The 25,033-nt window shown below is 35.6% G+C and overlaps 1 protein-coding gene across 4 annotated transcripts in view; it reads left to right on the forward strand.

Annotated features, from left to right (window-relative positions):
- Positions 1-25,033, forward strand: part of LOC101743390 (netrin receptor UNC5C) — a 183,008-nt gene that overhangs the window by 149,938 nt on the left and 8,037 nt on the right. For 2 of the 4 annotated variants that reach the window (XM_021347035.3, XM_012689193.4), the window contains exons 6-10: positions 542-715; positions 2,291-2,332; positions 8,934-9,089; positions 23,274-23,411; positions 24,284-24,419. In XM_021347035.3, coding sequence (XP_021202710.1) covers positions 542-715; positions 2,291-2,332; positions 8,934-9,089; positions 23,274-23,411; positions 24,284-24,419 — 646 coding nt within the window. The remainder of the gene's footprint in view (positions 1-541; positions 716-2,290; positions 2,333-8,933; positions 9,090-23,273; positions 23,412-24,283; positions 24,420-25,033) is intronic. The other 2 variants (XM_062674848.1, XM_004924749.5) reach the window with 1 other exon arrangement.

The raw sequence follows: 25,033 nt of genomic DNA on the forward strand, positions 1-25,033 counted from the left end.
CTATTGAATAGAATATTGTAATGTTGTACTTTGGGAGGTGTTAAAGGAAAACGTCTTCTTGCGTGTATTCCATGTTTAATTATCATCTTAATCCTAGTTTACAATTATGAAGAAGCCTATGTTTCTGGATGGTCCGCCTTATTAGGGGGACATACGAGATTACACCTATTAATTATGTTATATACTAAATACTATGCTAATACTATGCAATGCTATAATATAATATATAAGTATACACATCATCATCATCATCAGCCTGTGTCTCTCCACTGCTGGATGTAGGCCTCTCCCATAGTCCGCCACAATGAACGATCCTCCGCCTTCCGCATCCAATCTCTCCCAGCATATCGCCGCAAGTCATCGGTCCAACGGGCAGGGGGACGCCCAACGCTGCGTTTACCGGTACGCGGTATACACACTTAAATTTAATGAGTGAATAATGTTTCCACGTCTCATTTGTAAAGCGAAAAAATCATTTCAAAAAGGTCTTCAGAACGCTTACTTTTTCTAAATAGGTCCTAAACCGTAATTTTGTCGACAGTGAACGGAGGGTGGAGTGCCTGGGGTCCCTGGACTCAGTGTCGTTGCAACGGCCGAATCTCGAGCGGGCAGCGTCGCACGAGGACCTGCACCGAACCTCATCCTCTCAACGGAGGAGCTCCGTGTCAAGGTCAGGCCGTGCAGAGGACCGCGGACTGCCTTCCGTGTCAAAGTGGTGAGTTTGAGAAGAAACATAATGCAATCCTCATATATTACGAGGCAGCGGATTGGCTCTGCCCCGGGCATTGCTGAAGTCCATGGGCGACGGTAACCACTCACCATCAGGTGGGCCGTGTGCTCGTCTGCCTACATGTGGGTAATAAAAAAAAAATTGTACATGTTGTTTGTATATTTGTATTTTCTTCGGTTTCCGCGAGTCCTAGACATTATCAAAACAACTTTTACGGTTTAACCTCTACAGGGGCATTGGCATATACATATACCTATACGTTTGGTATTTTATTTTAATTATTTATATATTTAAGGCTAAATAGGCACCTATGTGGATATTTAAAAAAAAATTTACGAAATAAGCGAAATTCATGTTTTTTTATGAACTAAAAAAATGGTGCCTAAAGAGGTTAGTTAGGCTTGCGTTTTTTATTGTCATCGTGTTATATCCGACGCTTCGAATACTTTTCCTGGTCACGAGCGACTGTAAATTAAGACAATCAACTGTAGATTGACCTCTAAAAATAAATTAAATCAATCAACCTCTAAAATTCACTCCTAAAAGTAGTTCTAATTTTTTCTACGATATGTAAAAATCGAACAAAATACTAAAAATAATTTAGTTATTATGTTCAATAAAATTGTTGGCATATTATAGCATGAAATGGTTCAATACAATCACAACGATACTCAATTCTTTTGTAATACAGTTAACCTAAATGAAATGAGTATTTAAATAATTAATGAATATGCCAATCGGTAATCATGACCGAATTTCATTCAATGATAATCAATTACACATTTCGTTCGATGAATACAAAGCTATTCTACTTACTGCCATAGAGTTTTTTTTTTTTTCATTATGTTCTTTTAAAAACAAAGAAAGTTCAAAGTTATTATGTATAAATGTTTTTTTTTTGAGTTGAATATTTACGTAAAGGGCAATTGAGGCTTGGATATTATGCTTTTTACCTAGGCACATGGGCAGTAGCTTCCCAATGCTTATTATGGGATTCTGTGACGCCTTTTGTACTCCGTGCCAAATAAAAAAGTACATTTAAACTTGGAACACACGAAGACAATTTTTAAAATTAGCACAGTGACAGTATTAAATTAAGTATTGATCAGTACATCGTATTGCAGACTTGATTATTCTGCTCATAGTCATTAGTATAAACTGATTTTAAAAGATATGTAGGAATGTACATCATTACATTTGAAGAAGATCTATCTTAGAGTTTCTGTCTAGTTTCGGTAAATGAATGCTTGAATATTTTAAAAGCGTCCATGAACATCTACTCCACAGAAAACTTGTTGGATTCTCATTATTCTCTTAATAATATAACAAATAGCGTAGTGTAATGAGATTTTTTTTTTCCAAACTCTTTACGATAAGACAGCACGCATATAATCTCACATCGCTCTTATTAACAAAAGCGTAACGTATAATATTAAACGTTTTAATGTTTTTGGACATATTATTATAACTTGTTCAACTATAAATGATTTAGTGTGATGAAGATTTTGCGTGACCAAATTTTATGAAAGCTAACCTGTTTTTTTGTTAACGCTGCTAAAGAGGGATACATGGATCTTCATAATACACAACAATTATTAATCGGTAAGTATTACAAGTGTTGGTTGAAGCATTGAAAGTGTCACGTGTCTATTTCAAAATAGACAAAACAGCCTAAGTCTCCTAAGATCTTGTCTATTAATATAAGCTCTTGTAAACAGGTACATAAGTTATGACTGTGTATTAAAATGGTAAAATTTATGAATACCTAATATGGTCGTTGTAGTCTTGGTTTCTGTAAAAACCGCAGCTTGCACTCACAATACTGAAACTACTGAAAGTGTACCCTAATTTGATTTTGATTTTGATTGAGTGGAAGGAGGAGGCATATCCTATATCCGGAAAAATAGGCACAACGATCCTGGCAATGTTTTCTTTGAATTAGTTGTTCTAAGATTGAAAGGATTAAATTCTATTCTTTAATTGTAGCCTGTATTCATAGTATCCTTAAGTATTGTAAATGCGAAAGTGAGATTTTTTTGTACAATTTTACATTTCAACTGCTGAACCGGTTATGATGAAATTTTGCACATCCTCAGAGGTATAGAGAAGGAGGTTTTAATAAATATTTTGCCTTTCCACACTGACGTAACTAAAGGCGCACTTAAAAGTTAGCACAGTATAATTGAGATCTCATACCTTAAGGCCTGCGCGAGCCACTTAACACCAGGTCAGTCTTCAGCCTTTTCTCCTACTTAGTTCTATTAAAAAATTAAATACAGACACACTACCAGCACTATCATCCAGTTCACATAATAATACCACAGCTCAGGCAATAACAACTGAAGTGCGCCGATAAAATAAAATAGTAAGCACAAAGAGCACGTGGACTGAAATCTTACATACAATAATTTCAAGGCGTATTTTAGTCGTAAAAATCCCGCCTTTTAATTCTGAATGGTCGTAAACTAGACACATCAAAGATTATAAGGAACGTAATTTATTCGTGACACACAGCTGTAACGTTTGTATGGCTTACTGATGAAAATTTCATTGGTGGTATTATAATATGGAGATAGGTTCATTGTGATACTTAGTATTAGAAAAAGAAGAGATTAAAAAGAATATTGGGAAGAACATATTAAGGCTTAAAATGAAATTTGCTACTTTTTGCTCTCTAAAATAAAAGTAGCAGAATTAGCTAAAATACCTAATATTTTATAGTAATATGTTTACATCTTTCTTATATGGTTTTTTTTCCCTACCTATGCTGATAGCCTTGAGAGGCTATTTCAGCTATTTCACCCTAATATGTAGGTAAGCTCACGGGGCTCAAACCGGAGTGTTGCTAACACTGACCCTAGCAAGAGCAGTGCTTCGCAGAATCTACCACCGGATCGGAAGCGTGACCCACTGAGAAGATCCCCCGAGAAACTCAGTGGACTGTGTCTATGGGTTAATATATTGTCGCTTAAATAGCTAAACGAGCAACAAGACAATGTGTATCGTGCCGTATTAAAGAGACCAACCTAGTAGACAATAAACTCCAATCAAGAGGCAGTTTCAAGCCGTTGTGTACACTAATTGAAAACACATGTCGGCCTGCTTCTAACTTGACAAAATTCAGGATATTAATATTAATTGAAAGTGAGATTTTTGTGATTTTGCGTTTTGTACTCCTTAAGACAAAAAACGCGTAGTTAAGGTCTACTTTTTGCAGCAAACGCTTTTATTTTTGTCTATTCTTGTCTTTCTCTTTGGATCCCGACATCCTAAAAACGGTCGCACGTATAACATTCAATTAGGAAATCATGGATTTACAACTTGATTTCTCTAATGTCCAGTTTTCAACTTTGTACCGATTTAATCTGATGTGTGCTTGAAATATACTGCGTGGGTCGACTGGTTTTTTGCGTAGATGGTCAGATAATTTACACAATATAACTTATAAGTCGTCGCCTATCTTGTGTGGGTTGACGTTGAAGTTGTAACGTGAAATAGCTCTCTCTGGCCATAGAGAAAAGGCCAAAAATCGTGAATGCTCGTGCCAAACAGAAATACTACTGTATTTTCAGAATTAACCCATGCAGGTACTAAGCTGCCTATAGATTCTTAATGTAGAAACCAGTGACCACTTAACAGTTTGTTTAAATTCAAACGAAAAGCTAGCAAATCATTTTATAAAGAACGAAACCATAAATAACTATAACCACAACCGCCTCATTATATTTTATTACGGTAATAAACACAAAACGACCATTTTGGGAGAATTTTTGGAAAGCTTCGGCAACACTTACCGAAGGCACGCTACGCTACGCAAGCGAAATTCATTCAAATTCTTCACATTTTTAAACAACGTTGTTTGAGACTAAAAACATAGGTATTTTTCGTGGGTTACCAGATGCTTGAAATTATTCAAAGTATTTGGTTCGTCGAATGTTACGTCGGAATGCTACTAATTTTTAAAGGAATTTGCGATCTATGTTTACAAAAACGTTAATGGCATTGCACTGTCAAATACGTATAACACACGACTAAATTAACTTTGGTCTTAATAGGTTAAAAAATCATCATCTAACTTATCTCATTTGAAGCCACCAATACATTGAGGTATCTTAACCCTTTGAAATCTCGCATCGGAACAAACAAAAACTATATGTGCTCAAACAAGTGTTGCCATAATCTGAACAAAATTTATACCATAGTAAATTCACGCGATAAAAGTAATTGATTGCTCACACGACATTATGTAAACATAGTTAAGTTAAAGTTATCAAACAGCCAATATTTGCTTGGAGGCTGGCAGCCCCGGCGCATCTCCTCTAACGAACCTCGACTGATTTATGCGTGTGCGCATTAATTAATAAGAAATGTTGCACACTGTCGTAGTTTAATATGCGTACTACACCCACACATGTGTATGAAGGGAGAGTTATTGTACGGCCCAAGTATGGACGATTATAATTTTGTTTTTAAATAAACATAAATGTATCTCTTTCAAATTCTTCTTCTTTTTTATCAAATTTTGCTGGTTTACAAGCAAGATTGCGCGCATCAATCTTGCCACACTGACATTTTAATACAGTATTTTTTTTTTTTACTTTTGGCATTGAACTCTTTTACAATAAATATTTCTCAGTGTGACGCAGCTCGAGAACTAGTACTTTACATTTGACGATTATAACGATCATTATTCACCGTGTCTTTAGCTTGTAGAATAATTTTCAATATTTAATTCAAAATACATAATTAGAATTTTTGAAGTTATACTTCTTTAGGCGCGTTATGAAAAATTGATGAGAATGAAATTTTACGATGCGCGCGCACCATGACACAAAATTAACAGAATGAAGTTTCCCACTAAATCGCTCATTACAATACGACCGGCGTAACTTGGCGAGTCTGAATATAGCCGCAGGTGAACTTTCCGAACCTTACCGAGAATTACCAAATTTATACGATATCAAGAAAAGGGATGTCCAAAATGCTTTTTGAGGATGTTGTTTAATCGTTTTTTTTTTTCAAATTGATTAAAATTTAAATAAAAAAAGAAATAAATTTAATAAAAATAAAGTATAACTTCTTACGCAGGTACATAAGTACACGCACCCTTTTTTTTGTTCTATTTTGTTTTAGTTTGAGTATATACTCATTTTCTTTGTCCTTAAAAACCGTTTCGGAATAATTGTGAATATTTTGAAAAAATTTAGTAATACCGGTGTAATTAAATGTTCTCAAGCGTTGGGTTTACCAACAAATAGCGTTTAATCATACTTTCATAGATTTTCACTATCATAAGAATATTATAAAAAAATATTGTTGTCACGATTATTGTCACGATCCTTAGTTTTCAATTTATAAATTTCAAACCACTATTTTCCCACCTATTCGCTGGTAACCTGGCCCTAAGAGGCTATTCCAGCTACGATCTAGCTGGTAGGTTAACGCAACCTAAGATAATTTGCTAACACTGGCCCTAGCGAGAGCAGTGCCTTCGCAGAATCTACTACCGGATCGGAAATCGCTAAAACCGCTAATTCTCGTGCTTTAGACTCGACGACATCCGAGCACAAACACCGGGACTCTATTATTTCTTTTGTAAAAAACATGTGATTTATGATTCGCTCGCATGTTAGGGCTGTTACGGTCAACGCGGTCATATATTTTAATTTCAATTTATAGAAGCTTGTTAATTTATAATTAGATGTGCGATTAATAATCGGAAACGGTGCGGGCATATTTAAATGTTGAAACGCCCTATTCGTTTCTACTTAAGAAAATGGAAACTTGTCTGTTTGCGTGTTCGTTTGTCTTGTGAGCTTTTTCACGTTGCAAGTATTTCCACGAAGATTTTTAGACTGAGTCGATACTTTAGATTAACTTGTTTGATTTTCAGGTAAGCTTAATGGGATATATAAGTTTTTTTTTTATTGCTTAGATGGTTGGACGAGCTCACAGCCCACCTGGTGTTAAGTGGTTACTGAAGCCCATAGACATCTACAACGTAAATGCGCCACCCTCCTTGAGATATAAGTTCTAAGGTATCAGTATAGCTACAACGGTTGCCCTACCCTTCAGACCGAAACGCATTACTGCTTCACGGCAGAAATAGGCAGGGTGGTGGTACCTACCCGCGCGAACTCATAAGAGGTCCTACCACCAGTAACTGGTGGCAATAACATTACCTACATAATACATAATCATAGTGAGTGAATACTATCGGCGAATTGAAATAATAATATTACAATACAATAGTCGCAGCAAAGCAAGAAAATAATTTACAAGCTAATTTAATAATAAAAAAAAATTGTATATTATGCACTGTATTAATGGTATTTGTATGAAAATAATTAATGTGCCATTAATGTACCACTATTTTTGGTATCTCGATCAAACTATTCTAATTTAGTAATTTAAAATAAGGGATTTAATGAAACGCATATGAAAATAAAACTACCAATCAGAAAATAACAAAAAAATTCGGGACTTTGTTTCGATATAATTAAAATCTAAAACTTTGAACAAACTTATACATCTAATTTAAGTAGCGGTTAGTTCCATCAATATTTAAAGGCTTTGACTAAAATATATATCAAATAACGGCATTTACAAAAATACATATTTACTTAAGTGTCTCCAAGTAAAATTTAAAAAAAAAAATACTTTAGCTTTTATGTTCAATGTTTTTTGCACGAGTATGATCAAGACTTTTTGAAGTCAGCGATGTTCGAAGCCTTAACGTGTCATTCCGAATCGAGCGTGTGCGACTCGTCATCATTATTGCTTCAAAGATTGATTGATAGAAAATTCTTTATTGCACAAAAATATTCGACAAAGGCGAACTTAACGCCATGCAGGCATTCTCTTCGAGTTAACCCTCGTTGATGAAGTGAAAGACTCAAGAAGTACGTAGCTGTGATAAAGTTAATACATGGCGATAATTTAAAAAATTATAGCAGACTTCAGTGAAAATAAACAATAGGTTATAATTATTCAGATATATAGATAATTTTAATATTATATAACCTATCGAAATTTGTTATAGTAGATAGCTTTTATGCTTGTTATCGATTATGTCAACGTTTTTTTAAATTGATTATATGAGTGGACGAGCTCATGGCCCATCTGGGGCTAAGTAGTTACCAGATCCCGTGGCCACTTACGTAAATGCCGCCATCAACTTTGAGACATGAGGTCTAAGGTCTCAGTTTTTACAGTACAACGGCTGCCCCACTCTTCAAACCGAAACACACTACTGCTTCACTACAGAAATATGCAAGGTGGTGGTATCTACCCGTGCAGGCTCACAAGACATCTTACCACTAGTTGCCATCCTCAATATCACTAATTGCCATCAAAGTCCTTTCACGAGCACAGAAATGTTCACTTTCTTTTTGCATTAGAATCACGCATCTCAGTTTGAATTATTTCCATTGAATTGATCTTATGATAGGCGGTGGTATCCATTTTAGCAGGCAAATTGCTCCAATGGTTTGAAGTACTTCTGAAACCTTCGCTTATAAAAATCTCGCCAACCTTAATGATTAGATGTTTTGTTTGCACGATATTATATTTAGACCGTAGATACGCTAAATAGAGAAGGAAAATGTCAAAAGATTTCAAATTTAAAATGAAATACAGTTAAAACAATCCTAAATCGCGTTCGCATATCTGCAAATGTCATCTTAAAATAATAATCTTACGACGACATGTGACAATCATAAAGAAGAGCTCTTTGTATGCAAATCGTTTGTCAATAACACAAGCAGCACTTTTCAAAAGCTTAACGCTTAAGTGGTTAAGTAAAAGTGCTTTGAAAGTTTTATATTTGATGTGAAGTAATTTTATTTAGATAGCTTAAAGATGGATAAACTGAAATACCACAAGCTCATAGTCAATAAAAGTCATAGTGTCCATAGTCAAGTTAAAGTTAAAACAGGAAATTTTGCGCATATACCTAAGCGGAGATTTGGTTCTCTCTGCGAGTTGAATTGCTTGTGTTATATTTTACATAAATTTATCGTATTCTAATCGCGATGAGGTGTAAATCAATCATTTTGCATCATCCATACGACGGATCTACTTATTTAGCTATTAGAGATGACAGCAAGATTTAAAGATATTAAAAACTGAACAAAACGACTAGGAGACTTTGATGCCTATTTTTAAGTTTCGAATAGAATTTTCAATATAATATTTCTTTCAGCACTCTCTGGACGATGGGGGGCTTGGTCGGAGTGGTCAGTGTGCGGTGCAGACTGCCGGCAGATCCGACGAAGATCTTGTACCGGCGATACGCCTTGTTCCGGGGCACACGCGCAACACGCCGATTGCGTTGGAGACTACTGTGGAGTTCATGGAGGTAGGTACTTGCATTAATATCACTACATAGTATAAAACAAAGTCGCTTTCTCTGTCCCTATATCTGTCTGTCCCTATTTATGCTTAAATCTTTAAAACTACGCAACGGATTTTGATGCGGTTTTAATAGATAGAGTGATTGAAGATAAAAGTTTATATGTATAATAACATCCATTAAATAGTGGATAAATCAACAATAAATTACAGTTTCCGAAGCGAAGCGAGGGCGGGTCGCTAGTAAAACTATAAATTTACTCAGAAATCACACTATTAAAAAATAACTTACTTTGCAGTCTCATACTAACAATACTCAGCATGATCATCATCATCAAACCAGTTGTCTATTGCTGGACATAAGCCGCTCTCAATCTCCCCACTAAGCCCCATCAATTTCTTGCCGTCTGCCCTTCGAAGGTCTACTACGAAGGTCTACTAGCCGAACCCTTCCTACGTTGCATTTGCGTGGTATCCACTCAAGAACGCATTGGCTTCAGCGATCGTCGGTTCTACGGTATATACGCCCAGATAGCTGCTACTTCAACTTGCCGATTCTTTGAGCTGTGTCAGTGATTTTAATACTTGATTTTAATATTTTAAAACCTGAGCTGACGGACCAGCCTATAATTATTATAAATCTGTGTAAAACACAAAAAAATGTGTGGCGTCGTAGGACACTGGATAGGAACGAAGTTCTTTATTATATAAGGTAGATAAGATAAGAGGTATAAAGAAAATAAAACTGGAGGTTTCGCAACAACCCACGGTTATTCGGTAACGTCCGGACTTATTGTGGTACACTTCATTCACGGTTGTTTGCATAAGAGTTAGTGTATTGCGCAAACGAACGCTCTGAGATCGTAGTCAATCTATACTAATATTATAAAGAGGAAAGATTTGTTTGTTTGTTTGTTTCGAATAGGCTCCGAAACTACTGGACCGATTTGAAAAATTCTTTTTCCATTAGAAGCCGACATTGTCCCTGATGAACATAGGCTACTTTTTTTTATTTTTTTTATTTTTTTTTTTTTGTTTCATGTGTGTTTTAATGTTTCCGAAGCGAAGCGAGGGCGGGTCGCTAGTGAATTATAAAAAATATGCTATTTTTTGTACATTATTACAAAGTTAAGTAGTACACTGTGTGCATTAATAATTAGTACGTTATTACAAAGTTAAGTCGTACACTGTGTGTATTACTAATACAAATCTTACCTTACGGACGCTTTTTCTCGGTTAGGGTACCCCTCCGCATCGTTCCAAAAATTAAGATCATAAGAGATCATATTGTGACTTCTAAAAGTCTATTAATGCTCATCATAATTACCTTTATTTTAACCTCATCTATATCTGTTATTTCAAAGTGTCAACTTTCTAACGTCTCGGTGACAGTATACAGAAATAATCTCACTAATAATCATGACACTCTCCATAATATTCAACCATTTCCGTTGGCTACATTTATAATCCTTAATTGACACTATATTTCATCTGTATAACACTAACGCGACCCAGATACAAGACAAACTTAAACGAAGTTTCAGCTAAAGCTTCACGAGGGAATTACAAATTATGAAAATGTCCTCTGTAAGGGACATGTTAATTAACTGTGATTCTATGAAACGAGTTTCAGACCAGATGCGGTACCGACTAAATATATACTTCCTTTTCCTCGCTCGTCCATAGCTATGAAACGAAACATGGACTGGTCGCTTCATAACAAGCTATCGGTTGTGAGCCTTGACTAAATTATCTTGACCTCCACAAGCGTTAAGGACCTGGAAGTAGGGCAGAGGTGAAATGGAGACCAGAATTAGGTGGTCGCGTTAAAAAGATTCGAAATACTAAAATCGAGAACCGTGACCATCTGGGTCGTATCATATCGTCTAAATATATACGAGGGACTAAAATTTTACGGGGATCGTAAGAAGTTTTGAGGTAAAATTTAATGGATTATAAAAGGGATTTAGGTAATTTCAATTTAATTGTTCGATTGTATCGGTTAAGTTCTCTGTAAATGATCAAATTGCAGAACCATAGTCAGTATTTTGAAAAGGATCTATTTTGACCAAAAAACCCAATTAAAGATTAATTCAACACCTTAACCTAAATCTGCATTAGCTATTTGACTGGCCTCTTAAAGTTATTTTTGAAACTAAAATTATCTTTTAATGTGGATATTACAGTGGCAACAAGTTAACTAATTACCTTATTAACGGACACTTAAATGTATCCGATCCCATCCTAACAAGGTGCGTATATTTGTTTCCATAATTACATAAACATTTTCTTGCCACAGCGAGATTCATAAACAAATACGATCTAACTTATACACAAACAGATCATTTGTACCATGACAACCCATTAAGTATGATGGTGGACGATAGAAACGCGTATATAATACCATCGGCCATACATTTTCAAGCTTGTAACTCCCCTGGCGGTCTAAAACCAATCTCCGAATTGAAAATGATTTAGTTCATATTTTGTTTATAGTGCTAATAAATCATTTTCCGTCGTACTCATTCGGTTTCAATTTTCAATTCCTGTTTATCGAACATTTGATGTATGGCTATAGATATTTTGAGTTATTTAATTTGTTCCAAGGTTTCTAAGTAACATATTCTGTCGATATCAACGCCAAATTAATTCTCAATCGAGAAACACAATCGTCTGTGTGATGTATTTTTTATAAATTGCTTTTGTTTATATTCAATTGCAGATTTATTTTTATTTATTGTTAAAGTCAGTTTTATTCGGCAAATTCCAAAGATGGAGAGTATTCGATATATTAGGATAATATACTAATAAAATGAATATGAACAAGCTAACTTTTCTATTTCGAAGTTACGATATTTCATTAATAATCGACTGAATCTTGAAAATATTTAAATATGTACATGCAAATGTAATTTTATTTAATTTATTCGTGACGCATAAGTTCTATTGATGGCTCAAAACGATCTGTTGGCGCTGATTTGCTTTAAAGCCTTCTATAGGTATCACTATATTACAAAAAAAAAAACTAGTGAAATTAAAATCAACAAAAACCTACTACAATTTTATCAACATGTTAAAACTACACTTTTTAACCCAAAAATTTATTAAAAGAAAAAAACAGCGAGCGAACAATTTTGCTTAATCACTAACTTCAAATCTGATTGATTTTTCTTAATTTCTATCCATCCTCCTTTTACGGTTATTAATAAAAAGAGTTGTAAGTCCATATTACTAGTTGAATTAATTAGAAAAGTATTCATAGTCTGAGTACACTAAGAATTTGTTTATCTCGGCTTTACACGTGAACCAGTAGAAGAAACTGGATCATCAGTAAATTACCCACATGAAAGGTGAGGTCTGAATGCTAAGAACTTCTGTAGGACCATTCATTCGCGCCGCCCGCTGGTACCACTTCATTAGCCTAATTGCCAACTCACAAAGGGGAAACGGTGAAATTTTATAGCGCCTTTTCACCTTTTGTTGAGTTCCGAACGTCGAAATGTGCTACTCGAAAAATTTTAGTGATATTAGACTTTTGAATTTACGGATTAATCTTAAAATGGGAAATGGATTTGCGATTCCTTAAAAGAAGGAAAAAGTCTTTTTTTTTTTCATTGCTTAGATGGTAGACGAGCTCACAGCCCACCTGGTGTTAAGTGGTTACTGGAGCATATGACATCTACAATGTAAATGCGCCACCCACCTTGAGATTTAAGTTCTAAGGTCTCAGTATAATTACAACGGCTACCCCACCCTTCAAACCGAAACGCATTACTGCTTCACGGCAGAAATAGGCGGGGTGGTGGTATCTACCCGTGCGGACTCACAAGAGGTCCTACCACCAGTACAATTTAAGCAAAAAAACAAGTTTATTAATGTTCATTCTGTGTTCGTAACTTTAGTGGTAGTGCTTAGTGTAAGCTCGCAGGGACTTTAGCATTATGCCTAGAAGCAATCATGTGGTTCGAAAGATGGGTTTTTTATAAAATAATATTGAGATTTGGACTCCATGCGTCAAGCTACAGCTTTGGAATATCTACGGACTTCAGTAATTACCTAATACCGAATGGGCAATGATCTACTGATCTAGTGCAATAGAAAAATGCTTACTGCTTACTTTACGAACAATATTATATTTTTCTTCAAATAATACTAATAATAATAATAATTTCTTTATTTACTATATAAACTCTTAAATCATGACCTAGAATACTATTTACATATTTAACAAACAGAGATTACGCAGATGGCATCAGCAATATAAAATTACCCAATGATCCTCAGACTAGGCATAGCCTGTATCGTGAGGACCAAAATGCGATTTACTATGTATATAATTGACCTCAAAACAACATCACTATTATTAATAATTAAGATAAAGATAAAGATAAAGAAGCCTTTATTAACAACCTTAATTCATATTTAGGTACATTTTTCTTTTCATTTGACATCGGCTAAGATTGTTTTGCTTTCGCATAGGCCTAGGCCTATTAATAATTAATTGACCTCAAAACAACATCACTATTATTAATAATTATTACGCTCAAAAACATGCGTTACAAGATTTAACATATAATATATAAAAAAAATGCAATCATTATTTTTCTTCTTACCTCATGGCGTTAGCTCTGATTATCGATCTATTTAAAATTTAACGTACATTCGTCGAATGTTTTAGTATGTTAATCCAGCACGTAATCTTCGTGAGAATCATTACGAATCGATTACGGACATAAATTTTCATTAGTTAAATGAATTTCGTGACGCATGCAACGTTTTTAAAGAAACTTTCTCGTACCCAAAATACATTTACATTTGCATCAAAATCTCCATCTTTGTATTCCATAATAGATTATTACGACACGATTTTTAAATGATAAATTCTAAATCGTTTTTTTTATTTATTGTGAGAATCGGATACAAACATTTAATTTCCCGTTGGCAATTTTAGTCACAATATGAATGATTGCGATACCTTAATTGAATTCTTTCGTATAAATAATTTATAAACAAACACAAGTGAAGCCATATTTGTATGCAATGCGCCCGTCATTACTGGAGGTGGGTTCCGTAAATGATTTGTTGTGATTTTGTTGAGTGAACGCAGCGGGTGATCGCGAACTGCATTCGCATGTTCTAGAATTACATCTACAGAAATGCTGTCTTTATGAATAGGGCGTAGAGTTGATTTTGCATTAGCAAAGGCTTTCGGAGAATTTAATTCCGCAAGGCCTCCTACCAAGTTTCTGATGCGACAAGAGTGCGTGAATCACAATCGAATATCCTATCTGTGATCGCGATAATTTCGTGCTGACAAATACAAATGTTTTTTTTATTTTTATTGCTCAGTTGGGTGGACGAGCTCACGTCCCACCTGATGTTAAGTGGTTACTGGAGCACATAGACATCTACAACGTAAATGCGCCACCCACCTTGAGATATAAGTTCTAAGGTCTCAGTATAGTTACAACGGCTGCCCCACCCAAGCCGAAACGCATTACTGCTTCAGGGCAGAAATAGGCAGGGTGGTGGTACCTACGCGCGCGGACTCACAAGAGGTCCTACCACCAGTAAACACTATACTGATAAGATTTCCTAATTTATTTATTTTTTATATTATGTATAAAACAACTCAATGTGGAACTTACGTGGTTTTCATTTTCATGTGACCAGAGTACCTTAAGTCTGATCTGAGTAGTATATGAGATACTATCATTTCTTTTAAGTTTCACAAAAGGTCGTTCCGTTGTCAATGACCTTAAAATAGTAATATAGTAGTTTATATAGTAGAAATCGTAATATAGGAGAAGTAGTATAGTACCTTAAAATAGTAGATTTATGTATCACTAACGATAAATATCTAACACACAGATGTTGATTCGAACTTCGACTGTGGTACCGTAGCACCCCATACTGATAATATAAATTATAATGATACTAAATGCTTTTTACTAAGAATGTGTTTTTACGAACAAATGTGCCTCTTTATGTGCAAACTGGTAACTAATCTATAAGCTACCAAACTAAGAATATATTTTAGGTTATTTATTAAATATCTTACACCCAGATGTTGATTCGAACTTCGATTGTGGTACCGTAGCACCCCATACTGATAGTATAAATTATAATGATACTATTTAGTATCAACATCTGGGTGTAAGATATTTAATAACTAACCTTAAAACTAAGCATTTGCTTATAACTAAGAATGTGTTTTTACGAACAAATATGCCTCTTTATGTGCCACCTGGTTAAAGTTACCAAACTAAGAATATATTTTAGGTTAGTTATTTTGTGTAGTAATTAAATTAAAAAATATTTCTCAATAATTCACTATCCTGCGAGCAGTTTCAGTTCTTATGTATCTTTTGCTACGGTAGTAAACAGTAGTTTAGTAATTGATTTCGCCATTTTCACTTTAAGTTCAGATTAGATATTTCGAATTTATGAGGATTTTCCGATCAATCACATCAACAACAAGGATATTTAAAAAAATTACGACCATGCTGTAAGACCTGTAAGGGTTTTTGCGGTTTCTGGATTGCATGGAAACCGCATAAGTAGTACGCAGCGAAGTAGCGGACGTCAGATGATTTATTGAATTTGAAACATATCGTCATAAACATTGCGGTGGTTAGAAGCTTGTTTATTTATCGAGTTTTATTGATGTGAAGTGCGTTTTACTGCGGTGTTGCGCCATTGCCTGTGAGTTGATAGACTGCTTCTCGGCTTTGCTCATTGAAAGTTGCATCGACGTATTTGTAATCATACAAATGACTACTGGTTACTGGGAATATTAGAAATAATGCTTTTGTTGGCGAATCGTCGAAGATCGAATTTCAAAGTCGTCGTGCCCTAACGAATAAGACGTTTGGTGCATTCGTGTTGAGCGATGCACCAGTATTCGAATCTCAGGCGGGTACCAATTTTTCTAATGAAATACGTACTCAACAAATGTTCACGATTGATTTCCACGGTGAAAGAATAACGTCGTGTAATAAAAATGAAACCCGCAAAATTATAATTTGCGTAATTACTGGTGGTAGGACCTCTTGTGAGTCCGCGCGGGTGGGTACCACCACCCTGCCTATTTCTGCCGTGAAGCAGTAATGCGCTTCGGTTTGAAGGGTGGGGCAGCCGTTGTAACTATACGTGAGACCTTAGAACTTATATCTCAAGGAGGGTGGCGCATTTACGTTGGGGATATCTATGGGCTCCAGTAACCACTTAACACCAGGTGGGCTGTGAGCTCGTCCACACATCTAAGCAATAAAAAAAAAAAATTTTCATTGGGTTGATCCCATGTCATGGTTATTCAGATAAAGAACTAAAATCATCGAAATAGCTCAAAGAGTCAGCAAGCTGAAGTGGTAGTGGCCTGGTCATATATGCTGGAGTATACAGGCTTTCGAGTGCAGACGTAACGTTGGTCACCTTCTGACTAGGTAGTGCGATGACTTCTGAACAGTGGCCGGCGGGAGGTGGATGAAAAGAGCTGACGACCGGGCTTAGTTGTGTGGATTGGGAGAGGCCCTTGTCCAGCAGTGGACGACTGTGAACTGATGATAATGATGATCTCATTCAAAACTAGAACTTGATATTGACGGAAACCTAGAAATGCTCATTTCGATTTGTTTATTGCATCGACGGGTGGATGAGGCCACAAATGACCTGGTGTTGACATAAGAATTTTATTTCGAACTTCGTTTTGGCACGAGCAAGGAAAATATAAAACAGGATTGTACGTTTTTACAAGTGCCATTGTTAACTTAAAGAAACCTATTGACGGAACGTTATCTCATTTTAATATAAATATGAGGGATTTTATGACCTGGTAACTAAGACCTTTAGGTCATGTCTTATTTTAATTTATATTCTTATTTTTATGAAAAATGATATTACTATGGAGTGAAATGAATTGAAATGAAATGAAGATGATTAATTTGAGACCGCAATCAACTGGGATGAAATTAAATGAGATGATATGGGATGACATATAATCTCAGTAAAATAGAGGTCATTTACTGAGATTTGTTCAGTGAACTTTTTGGAGGATCCCGAGAAGTTACGTCCAGCGGCTTTGTTTCATTTTCTCACCTTTGTGCACTTTCACAGATATTAAACAGTTAATAAACCACCGTTATTACACATTTAAACCTGAAGAAACACTAAATAGACAAAATAAAACACAACTTCACTCCTCGCGTTCCCGCCATAAAGTCCTTTTAATACAGACTATCTAATTAATACAGACTAACGCGTCACAGGATCAGAGCAACTAATAAAGTCGGATTGCTTTTTGATTTGGACATTACTAAAGGCTTCTGAACAGACAGCCACAACTAAGGAGTAGGAAAACTGAGATCTCCTGATCGCTATGCCTCTCACTAAGATAGTTCTTGATGCTTTCCATGAGAAAGTTTAATACGGCTGAGTAACATAAAACAGATAGATAACTAAATGTCACGTAAAGTCTTGTAATAGCATCTTTACAACCTCCGCGGAACTCCATTGTGCATTTGACAAATGACTTATAAAATTAACATTGACTCCACCGAATTTAATGGTTTTCTGGAAACGTTTTGTTGAGATTTTCTTTATGGTTAGTCTTTATAGTACCATCAAAGTCCGTTCTCGTTTGATTTATAAGTAACTAGTGGCCAGCAACGCCGCGCAGTGGTCAACGCTAAATTGTACGTGGAAAAGACCCATTTATTGAATGTGTTCGCGCTCCAATTCAATAATCCATAGTCCATAAATGGTCATTTACTTAGTATTATGAAATAAATAATAATAATAAATAATAAATAAACATTTACTAACAATCACGCCACGTTAACTGGTCCCGCGATAAGTTCGTAAAGAACTTGTGTTACAGGTACTAGATAACGGAAATAAATATAAGATTTTTATTGTACACGTACATATATTTAATAAACATCCGTAACCCTGGAAAAGACATTTATATTTATCATACAAATATCTTCCCTTGGCGGGATTCGAACCCGCGACCCCCGTATGTAGTGACCATGTCACTTACCACTACACCAGCACTACCAGTTCTTTACGAACTTAGCACGGGACCAGTTAACGCGACGTGCTTGTTAATAAATATAATTATTATAAAAAAAAAAGTGAGCAAATAACATAGATATTTAAGGAAATTTCCAAAATTTGGAATTTTTACTCCGCGAAGATATTATAATATTTTATAACCGTTTTGTAATTTGTATCAAAGGAAAGCATAGTATTTTCTTCGGTTTACACAAATGGTGGACAAAAAAAAGAACATCTTCTTCTACTCTATCCTAATAAGTTCTCTTTCTTATTCAACAAGCTTCATTTTATTTATTTATTTAATACATTTTATTTTCAACATCGCTTGGCATAAATCGATGGTATCAGGGCGGAATGAATGAATTTACTAACAGGATGTGACGTGCGGACGCGAGCTAACACTGTTTTTAATTAGCTGTTCAGCTCGAGATTGTTATCTGTGTATTGGGTGCGATGACTCCATTCATTCGATCACAGATTAACACTGCACAGATAAAATATTATTTGAAAATTTGTATGTAGCTAAATGTTATTGATTAGTTATTATAAGCATTTAGATAAATAATTATATTGCAAAAATTACTAGATAATTAGATTGGTGTATAGGTTACCTTGCAGTCTTGACATATTATTATAGATTATAATTAGATCAATTAGTATAAGATTTTTTATTCTAAACGAAGCATAGATCCGATCGAATATCGATCCTATAAAAATTTACAAGCAAGTCTCGATTAAGTATTCGGAATAGATATGTATCATCACAATCGTACCTACTCAATGTAATAATCGGACTTTTTGGCGGGAACGTGAGGAGTGAAGTTGTGTGATTTGTTTTATGTTGTCTATTTAGTGTTTCTTCAGGCTTAAATGTGTAATAACGGTGGTTTATTAACTGTTTAGTATCTGTGAAAGTGCACAAATGTGGAAAAATCAAACAAAGCGGCTGAACGTGACTTCTCGGGATCCTCCACATCATCTCATCTCATTTCGTTTTATTTCATTTCACTTCATATTCTCAATTTTCATAAAAATAAGAATATAAATTAAAATAAGCCTTGACCTAAATGTCTTAGTTACCAGGTCATAAAATCCGTAAAAAAATGTGTAATAATCGACTGTTCTAAACACTACTAATTTGTCTTCCCTGAATATCTGAGGACTTGTCTTGAAGTGTACTAGCAATCTAAGAGACTTAGCTAAAATACCCTCTTTGAATTTAGTTTCAAGAAAGATATCCCACAGCCCTAAAATAAAACCATGGAGGTTCGTTATAGAGTTTGGAAGTACGAGGAATAAATCACTATGAGAAACGCACTGTGCTCGACACAGATAGTAAGGGTTAGATAGGGAGGAGACTTTAGATAGTGAACGTGTTCATTTTACATTCCGACTACCTTCCGAAATTCGAACAAAAATTTTCGATGACTTATTTTAAAATAAATAATAGTTAAAAAAAAACTAATAAACACGCTTTCTATAAAATTCAACTAAAAAATAGAAAAGAAATTTTAATAAATTTAAATTGAAAATAGTGTAAAAAATATATTTTATTTATAAAAAAGCGCGGGTTGCTGTTTAAGATATTATTGAAATAATAATTCTTCTACTCATATCTGTCAGAAAAATATGCAAAAACCATGTACCTTATGTTTTTTAGTTTTTTTAAACTGTTATTTATTTTTCATTTTTTAGTTTCATATTGAACTGTCATCGGTCCTCGATAAATTTACAAAGTTTTAATGAAATCTGGCCGTTTAAAGTGGGTCAAAATCGCGTCTAAAGGAGTCAGTTACAAACACACAAACATACATACAAGTGAAGCTAATATAAAGCGTGTAAAAATTGAAGTTTTAGATGATAAAAAAAGTGTTTTAACGTTTGATCCAATGCTCAATACAAGAGGATGGCTTAATCGAGCCCAGACGTATCAAAAGTACACGCATAGTTTAATGAAACATTACCATACACGAGCACTTAATATTTATTTAACCGCCAATAAAAAAGCGGACGCATAACACGCTATTACACGTTACAAAATAATATAAAAATACACAGATGGCCCCTAAAGTTTCCTTTAAATCCACATTTAAAACCCGCCATACATCGTCGACTGGTCGTTAAATAACGCTGCCTATTCACAACGCGATATTACACAAAAAAACGTCATTAAAACTCGGAGCGTATCGTTAAGCTGGTGATGCGATGACATAAATAATATTTAAAATTCACTCCAAGACACTCGGCTTGGTAATACGTGTTCGAATAGTGACATAGGTTAGTTAATGTTTCTAAAGGGACAAATAAAGATCACATTATAACAAAATTTTACTATTTAATTTCGTGTCTTATTCTTTCTTTATATAACGTTTTCGTGATAGTAAATCCAAGAACTTTGTGCCCTGGAACTTTCAGAAATTTTGGTTATTTTGTATGCAAAGTGACGAAATCATCAATAAACATTACTTTTTTAGACGGCAGTTAGCACATTATTCTTATGTCGACTGATAACACCTTAGTAGCATAGATAATAAATACCCTTATTGTTAACGGTTCGTGACCACGTTTAAAATAATAATACAAAAATAGGATTCGCGAAACGAACCCGTAAATTAGTTTAGTTATATATTTGGTAATTGGTAAAATAATTATATGTATAATAGATCATTGTGAAAAATGCCTTGTGTGGAGTTCAAGTAGATCGAGATGCAACCGACTAAACTATTAAAATGTACATATTACTTACTATCATTACATCGTTATTACTTCATTTGTTTACTATTATACTATAATGTATTATAATATATTATAATAGGTATAATATATCAAATTATTTTTTATGACGTCACAAACACGTCACATTTTTTCCCCTACCTATTTGTTGGTAGCCTAAGGGGCTATTCCAGCTACGCCCTGACGGGTAGGTGAGCTCACGAGGCTCTAGCCTGGTGACGTTGCTAACACTAGCCCTAGCAAGAGCAGTGCTTCGCAGAGTCTACCACAGGATCGGAATCGCGACCCACTGAGAAGATCCGTTGAGAAACTCAGTGGGCTGTGTCTATGGGTTAGTTCGCTCGTCGTAATCGACGAGTTCGACGAGGACGCTGAACTGGCGCTTGAGGGTTCTAAAAGCACCGAGAGTGAATCCGGGGAAGTCGACAAGACATGGCGACAGATGCTTTGCGTTGTCCCGCCGCGGTCGGATAAGTCTTTACGTCTCGAATATGGTACGAATGCTTGGAAACTAGAGGAGAAAGCGCTTGCTACGGATTACTAGCGGCAAGCCGACTTCCGTGTCAGGGTCCTGTGCATCTCAGTATTAGCGTACCAGGAGATTTCATAAGAGCGCGGAAGGGTCCCTCTCGGCAACCCGACCTGATCAAATTCCGGTCCAAATGATTGAGAAAATAATAGAATTGTTATAATCAACTTAGTTGAATGAATTTTATGTGTAATGTTATTAATTTGATATACTTATCAATAATCGGGTGAATTACACGATTGCAAAGAATAAGTTAAAAGATTTGAGTTACTTATAAAACACATACAATAGTGCTGAAGTTACCACAAACTGCACCGTATTAAACAAACTTTTTTTTAATAATAATAAAAATCAACGCATTCTCAATAGCAGGTGTCTGATAACTTTCGAGTTCGTTTTTTGTCTTCGAACACTCCCATAGAGCTTTAAAAGAAAAATATGAAAGCTCCGAAGCAATAAAAGCTGATGAGAGAATAAGTTTTTGCTACTTTGTTGTTTATGTGTCTTTGTGTGAATGCCCAACTTTATTACGGTTATTGTGAACGCTTTTATGGGATAGGATGAGATGGGCTTTCTTTAAAACGAAGGTTTAATTCTGAAACTTTGTAGAGAGTTCTAGCATTGTTAGTCCAAATTACGTAAATCATTTTTAATTAATTGAATTACATATGTCGATTTACCTCAGTTTGTAGCAGTCTGTTCGATTATAATCGGAAGAATGGGTTACATGGACGTTTGAGCAACTATTATAAAACAATAATCATCTGTTCATTCTATTTCTTAAAAATATATTTACTTCATTGCCAATACCGTCTTTACCATAAGGGCACACGATGCCCGTGCCCAGGGCCCCCATTCTCAGGGGGCCCCGAAGGACCGTCAATTTGGTTACCAACTGTAGTCGAGAGCGGTCATTTTCGCAGCTTAAGAGAATAAAAAATGAATTGCGTACAACAATGTTACAAGAACGGCTGAGTAATTTGTCAATTATGGGCATAGAAAGTGATATCCTTCAAAAAGTTTACTTTAAAGATGTAATGAAATATTTTGTTCAACAGAAATTCCGAAAGAAACGATTATCGTAATCGTAACCAAAAAATCAGCAGCATTCTAATATAATTAATATTACTATATCATACTGTATTTGATTACCTATAATAAATGATCATACTCTGTAACAAATGTTATTTTAATTCGCTTTTTTTACTTTCCAAAAGGGCCTCAAATTCTTGTGTGCCCAAGGGCCACGGCCTAGTTTAAGACGTCCCTGCTCATTGCCCTACCAAATCGGTAATGTAATGCGAAGTCAGATGACCAACATCTTCCGTGCTCCCTGGTTACCATTAGTGCAATATCGTCATAATCCATCAGCTGATTTCAAATTCCTTGTTACCACTTTTTAAACATCGACTAATGTCTTGTCTAATTTCAATATTTCCCCCTTTCTTGAAAGCAATGTCATTGTATTTTTTTTATTGCTAGTTGGGTAGACGAGCCCACGGCCCACCTAGTGTTAAATGGTTACTGGAGCCTATAGATACCTATGACGTTAATGCCGCCACCCACCTCGAGATATGAGTTCTTAAGTCTCAGTTTTTACAGTACAACGGCTGCCCTGCTATTCAAACCGAAACGTAATACTGTTTCACGGCAGGAATAAGCTGGGTGGTGGTACCTACCCGTGCAGACTCACAAGATGTCCTACCACCAGTAAATTTATTTAATGTATTGGGTTTATTTAATGTATTTAATGTATTGTAGATATTCGTGTGACCACATTTATGTAAATATTGTATCTGGTCGAGGCCACCTTTTTTTTAAGGTTCTTTTGAATCCTTTTGAATGTCCTCAAAGAGCTCTTCCTTCCAACAGTTGCCGCGCACAGTGACATCCCTCTGTACATCGGAATCGCCGTCGCCGTGGTCGTATTCCTGGCTGGTGCTGCCGTGGTCTACAAACTGCTGCAGAGGAAGACCCGAGACCATTCTTTGTACACTATGACTAGGACAGGTAATTGGATTTTAATTGTTTGCGCTTAACAATTTTGTTAAGCTATTGCATAGATTTTATCGCGGGTTTCGAGCGCGGCGACCGAATCAAAAAATTCCGTAACGAAAATAAAACCTAACGTCCCCACTCTGCCTACCACGTAACTCGCGTTCAACACATTCACACGTTGCGCTTGTATAGTGTTTGTGAATAAGCGCGCGGCGTGACATCGCACTGCATGCGCATCATGAAAAGTCTGCCCATTACTCTCTCGTTAATGTTTTGCCTTTGGTTAATGTTTATAAATATAGCGTGGTCTTATTTTATTATTGTTTTAATATTAAATTATTATTGTCTTATTATAATTGCATAAGTTGATAAAAAATGCTATGCAATAGCTTTACCGTGGCAGTCCCCGGGTGCCATACGTGTTTTTCTTTTTTTCCTACGTAAGCTTATGGTAGCCTTTAGAGGCTATGCCTGCGTAACCAAGCGATTAGGTGAGCTCTCGGGGCTCTAATCTGAGGACGTTGTTAACACTATCCCTAGCAAGAGCAACACTTCGCAGAATCTGCCGCCGGATCGGAAACGCTACCCACTGAGAAGATCCGGTGAGAAACTAAGTGGGCTGTGTGTATTTTTTTATTGTTCGCAAAATTTACATGATTCAATTTCGAAATAATTGGCTGGTGTAAAAATGAATATAAGTACAACCTGTATGAGTTTATTATAACACAAAGATGATTAGGTCTTTCCATTTTCTAACATAATATGTCTGTATGTCTAACTCAGCCAAGCCAATATCGAACGCACCTAAACAGTCTTCAGCAAGTTACACAATAATTGGTCAAAAGTTTTTGTAGTACTATAATTTTCTTAATTCCTCACAACAGATTTCCAACCAGAAATATACCCGACAGTGGAGAAGCAGTCCTTATCGCTAGCTCCTGATCTAATGCAGCACAGACCCCCAAGATACGAACATCCCCAACCCGAACATCACTATGATGTGCCACATCTAACGAACAGGTAAGTTTTCCACAACACATGAAAAATTTGCACTTGTAAATGATAGGCCGGTTACCAAAGGCAGCCGTCGAATTTGACACTAAAGGTCGAGATCTAAAATGCATTAAATGTCTAAATTGCTTCCATTTCAAGTAGTTAGGCAGGCATTTTCCGTAGGCAGCGGCTTGGCTCTGCCTCTGGCAATGCTGACTTCCATGGGCGACGGTAACCACTCACCATCTGGTGAGCCGGGCCGTATCTTCGTCTGCCTACAAAGACAAAAAAGGCATGCTAAATAGGCAGCCGTACTGCGAACTCACATTATGTCCAATCAACAAGAATTCCTGAGAGTTGTATCAACTGAAGTGAATAGTTCTTATTCTTCTATATCGTTCCTTCATTATTTAGCATCGCAAACGTAAGTATTTCTATGAAGATTGGTCCGCTGCGAAATGGGCCACCTTTTGGATGCACCCAACTGTCCTCTAGTAAACAGTAGTAGTAGTAAAGTGTAGCAGTAGTAAGGAAACAGTGGTAGAATATTACAGCAGACAGTGTATATGAAAGTGAAATATGCGGACGGCAACAGGACACGCACACACTTGTCTATATATATAAAAATAAATTGCCGTTCG

The sequence above is a fragment of the Bombyx mori genome, chromosome 22 (assembly GCF_030269925.1).
Source record: "Bombyx mori chromosome 22, ASM3026992v2".
Lineage (NCBI taxonomy): Eukaryota > Metazoa > Arthropoda > Insecta > Lepidoptera > Bombycidae > Bombyx > Bombyx mori.